This window comes from Malurus melanocephalus, unplaced genomic scaffold (assembly GCF_030028575.1).
Source record: "Malurus melanocephalus ecotype Western Australia unplaced genomic scaffold, MMel_1.1 scaffold_1372, whole genome shotgun sequence".
Classification (NCBI taxonomy): domain Eukaryota; kingdom Metazoa; phylum Chordata; class Aves; order Passeriformes; family Maluridae; genus Malurus; species Malurus melanocephalus.
The window spans coordinates 39,476-44,212 of record NW_026624604.1 but is presented as its reverse complement, the minus strand read 5'-3'; the positions used below and the strand labels follow the sequence as shown (position 1 = coordinate 44,212).

The window sequence follows — 4,737 nt, the reverse complement described above, 5'->3', positions numbered from 1 at the left end:
GCAATCCCGAGCTGATCCCGAGCCGATCCCCTTGGCCTGACCTCGGGGAGTTAAAAATAATCCCAGACTAAGCTCCTGCCTAATCTCCCGCCAGGAAAACCTCCGGAGTTTTCCCATTCCTCAATCCCAAATCAGGCAGAAAAGGGATTTGGGGCCAGATCCACCCCCAGACCTGGGATCCCACCTGGATTTGGATGGAAAAACGGGGAAAAGTGGAATTTTCTCTTCCTCAGGACTGTTTTTCTGAAGCATTGGGATTTTTCTTGTCCCCTGCAGTGCTCCCACCCCAAATCCTGAAATTCCCGTTACCAAAATCACCCCCAAATGAGGGGATTTGGGGAATGGGATGGGGATGGGATGGGATGGGGATGGGATGAGAATGGGAACGGAAATGGGAATGGGAATGGGAATGGGAATGGGACGGAAAAGGCTGAGGAGCCTCGGGATTCCCTGGGGATCAGAGGGATGGAAACTCAGTAATTCCTTGCCTGCAAACCCCAAATTCTCAGCTCTCCTGTCCCATTTTCCCGCAGCTTCCCGCCACCCCCCAGCCATGGGGGACATGAAAACGCCGGACTTTGACGACCTCCTGGCCGCCTTCGACATCCCCGACATCGACGCCAACGAGGCCATCCATTCTCACCACGAGGAGCCCGAATCCCACRGCAAACCCCAAATCCCGGGCGAGCCGGGGGCGGCCGGCCCCGAGCACGTCCTGCCCCACCCCGACATCTCGGCCGTCAGCGTCATCGTCAAGAACACCGTGTGTCCGGAGCAGCTGGACAGCCTGGACGCCCGCGCCAAGGACGGCCACGCCATCGCCCCCAGGCTGCTCCAGAACGGCTTCGGGGCCACCACCGATGGCCCCAGATCGCCCAATCCCCGCGGGGCCGAGCCCAGCGCCAACGGGGAGTGCTGGGCCAAGGAGAAAAACCCCAAAACTTTGGATYTGTTCTCGCACTTCAGCCCCGAGCCCGGCGAGGACGGCGCCAACCTGATCGACCGCTCGCGGGAATGCAAAGCCAAGGAGAAATCGCTGGCCGTGCCCTCACTGGCCCCGTCCCCCACGCCCTCCCTGGACTGCAAAGAGCCCGTGGCAGTGGCTGGGGATGGCCTGGACCCGCCTTTCCCGCCGCCCTTCCCGGCCGGAGCCGCTGCCGGGTCCCACCCTGGCGTTCCCCGCATTAAAAAGGAGGAATCGGACCCCGAGGAGGCGGCGCCGCCCCGAGGAGGCTCCAGCCCCAAGGGCTTGGCCGTGAGCCTCGGCACCAACCCSCTGGAGCACCTGAAATCCGTCACCGTCCGCTACTCCGGCCGCGATTCTCCGGCCTGGCCGGGCTCGGACGCGGCGCCGGACGGCGGCGCTGGGAACACGGCCGAGCTCAAACGCTCCCCRGACAGCCCGGGAATCGCCATCCCCCCTTCTCCCAAAAGCCTCTCCACAAAGGAGGAGCGGGAAATGCTGGGAAAATCCACCGGGAGCCCTGCGAGCGCTTCCAGCGGTGACGAGGAGGAGGAGGAGGAGGCRGAGGAGGAAAGCACCAACTCGCCMAGCTCCAGCTCCTCRCGGCCGCTCAAAGTCCGCATCAAAACCATCAAAACCTCCTGCGGCAGCATCACCAGGACGGTCACCAGGGTGTCCTCGGACTCGGAGCCCGGCTGTGCCAAAGCGGCGGCGGCCGAGAGCTCCCAGGAAGCGTCCCCGGAGCGTCCCAAGGACAAAGCGGAGCCCCCCGGCGCGCTGAAGAGCCCGGAGCGGCCCCCGATGGTCGGCGTGCAGCCGGGCACTGGTGCCAAGCTCAAGGGCGCCGTGCTGCCCGTGGGCACCGTGCAGAGCGCCAGCAGCGCCATGCTGATCGCCGCCAGCGTGGCCCAGCAGAAATCGGGCGTCCTGCCGGCCAAAAGCAGCAARGCCGTGGCCAAGAACATCCTGAGCCTGGTGCCACAGCCGCTGCCCAAGGCCGACGGCCGCGCTAACGGCGGCGCCGTCACCGCCCTCAAGAACGGCGCGGCCAAAGCGGCGCCCGGCACCGCCGGCACCGTCATCTCGCGCAGCCAGTCCAGCCTGGTGGAGGCCTTCAACCGCATCCTCAACAGCAAGAACCTGCTGCCCACCTACAAACCCAACCTGAGCCCGCCGGCCGAGTCCAGCCTGGCGCTGCCGCCGCTGGGCTTCCGCTGCCTGGAGTGCGGCGACGCCTTCGCGCTGGAGAAGAGCCTGGCGCGGCACTACGACCGGCGCAGCATGCGCATCGAGGTCACCTGCAGCCACTGCTGCAAGCGCCTGGTGTTCTTCAACAAGTGCAGCCTGCTGCTGCACGCCCGCGAGCACAAGGACAAGGGGCTGGTGATGCAGTGCTCGCACCTGGTGATGCGCCCCATCGCCCTGGAGCAGATGATCGGCCAGCCCGACATCACCCCGCTGGTGTCGCTGGCGCTGCCGGCCGCCAAGGTGGCACAGGATGGCGGTTCCGGGGCGCAGGAGCTGCCCGTGCTGCCCCTGGGATCGGGATCGGGATCGGGRTCRGAGCAGGGCAGCTACAGCTGYTTCCGMTGCYTGGAGTGCAAGGAGCAGTGCAAGGACAAGGCCGGGCTGGCCGCGCATTTCCAGCAGGCGGCGGCGGCCGGAGGAGGCAGCACGGTGAGGGGAGAGGGKGGGAGATGGGTGGGAGAGAAATGGGAGATAATGGGAAAAGGTGGGATTCCTGTATTCCACGGATTCATGCATTCGTTCCCCTATCCATCCTTGAATTAATTCCATGGATCCCATCCCTCCATCCATTTCTCCGGGGATCCATCCATCCATGGATCCCATCCCATCCATCCATGAAGGAATTGCCTTTTCCAAGGATAATCCACGGATGCATCCAAATGGGATCTGCCCTTTGTTACCCTGCTGTGTGAATTCCTGAATCCCTGACCCCACTGAGGGAATTCCTGAATCCCTGACCTCACTGAGGGAATTCCTGAATCCCTGACCCCGCTGTGGGAATTCCTGAATCCCTGACCCCACTGAGGGAATTCCTGAATCCCTGACCCCGCTGTGTGAATTCCTGAATCCCTGACCCCGCTGTGGGAATTCTGTGGGAATCCCCAAATGCCGCTGTGGGAATTCCTCAATTCCCTGACCCTGCTGTGTGAATTCCTGATCCCCCTGACCCCGCTGTGGGAATTCTGTGGCACCCCCTGACCCTGCTGTGGGAATTCCTGACCCCCTGACCCCACTGTGTGAATTCTGTGTGAATTCCTGAATCCCTGACCCCACTGTGTGAATTCCTGAATCTCTGACCCCGCTGTGGGAATTTCTGAATCCCTGACGTCACAGAGGGAATTCTGTGTGAATTCCTGAATCCCTGACCCTACTGCGTGAATTCCTGAATCCCTGACCCCACTATGTGAATTCCTGATCCCCCTGACCCCGCTGTGTGAATTCTGTGTGAATTCTGTGTGAATCCCTGACCCCGCTGTGTGAATTCTGTGTGAATTCCTGAACTCCTGACCCTGCTGTGTGAATTCTGTGTGAATTCCTGAATCCCTGTCCCCGTTGCATCCGCAGGTGTGCTCGGCGTGCCCCATGATCCTGTCGAACCGCTGCAGTTTCAGCGCCCACCAGCGCATGCACCGCAGCCGCCCGCCCCACGTGTGCCCCGAGTGCGGTGGCAATTTCCTGCTGGCCAACTTCCAGGGCCACCTGCGGGAATCCTGCCTGCACTTCTGCCGCAGGGTGGGATACAGGTACGGAACGGGAAAAATACGGGAATGCTGGGGTGGGAAAAATTGGGGAATGTCAGGAAAATCCGGGAATTCTGGGTGTGGGGGGGAAATCTGGGAATGCCAGGGGTGGGAAAAATCCAGGAGTGCTGGGGCAGGAAAAATCCAGGAATGCTAGGGCCTAGGGCCAGGAAAAATCCGGGAATTACGGGAACGCTGGGCCGGGAAAAATCCGGGAATGCCGGGAAAAATATGGGAATTCTGGAGCGGGGAAAATCTGGGAATGCTGGGGCCAGGAAAAATCCGGGAATTATGGGAATGCTGGGCCGGGAAAAATCCGGGAATGCCGGGAAAAATCCGGGAATTCTGGAGCGGGGAAAATCTGGGAATTCTGGGGTGGGAAAAATCTGGGGATTACGGGAATGCTGGGGTGGGAAAAATCCGGGAATGCTGGGAAAAATCCGGGAATTCTGGAGCGGGGAGAATCTGGGAATTCTGGGGTGGGAAAAATCTGGGAATGCTGGGAATGCCAGGAAAAACCCAGGAATTCTGGGAAACAACCGGGAATGCTGGGGCCAGGAAAAATTCAGAATTCCTGGAACCATTTTGGGACGCAGTTTTAAGCTGGAATTTCCCAGATCCCAGAACTGTTTGAAATCCCAATTTCAGCTGGAATTTTCCCAGATCCCAGAATATTCGGGATCCTGATTTCAGCTGGAATTCCCCCCTCCTCATCCCGATTTTCCTCCAGGTGTCCCAGCTGCTCCGTGGTGTTCGGCGGCGTCAATTCCATCAAATCCCACATCCAGAGTTCCCACTGCGAGGTTTTCCACAAATGTCCCATCTGCCCCATGGCCTTCAAATCCGCCCCCAGCGCCCACGCCCACGTCTACACCCAGCACCCGGGCTTCAGCAACCAGCAATCCAAGTGAGTATTCCTGGAAAAAATGGGAAAAGTCACGGAAAAAACCCGGGAAATCCCTGAGAGAAATCCCTGGGAAAAATCCCGGAAGAAACCCATGATTT

General features: G+C 60.4%; 1 protein-coding gene across 1 annotated transcript in view; it reads left to right on the top strand.

The window, feature by feature from the left end:
• The first annotated feature begins 510 nt into the window (after positions 1–510).
• ZNF687 (zinc finger protein 687) overlaps positions 511–4,737 on the top strand; it is a 7,421-nt gene continuing 3,194 nt past the window's right edge. Inside the window, 3 exon segments of the mRNA XM_057387784.1 lie at positions 511–2,641; positions 3,557–3,735; positions 4,463–4,643. Of these exon segments, the coding sequence (XP_057243767.1) occupies positions 554–2,641; positions 3,557–3,735; positions 4,463–4,643 (2,448 nt within the window). The 5' untranslated portion in view covers positions 511–553.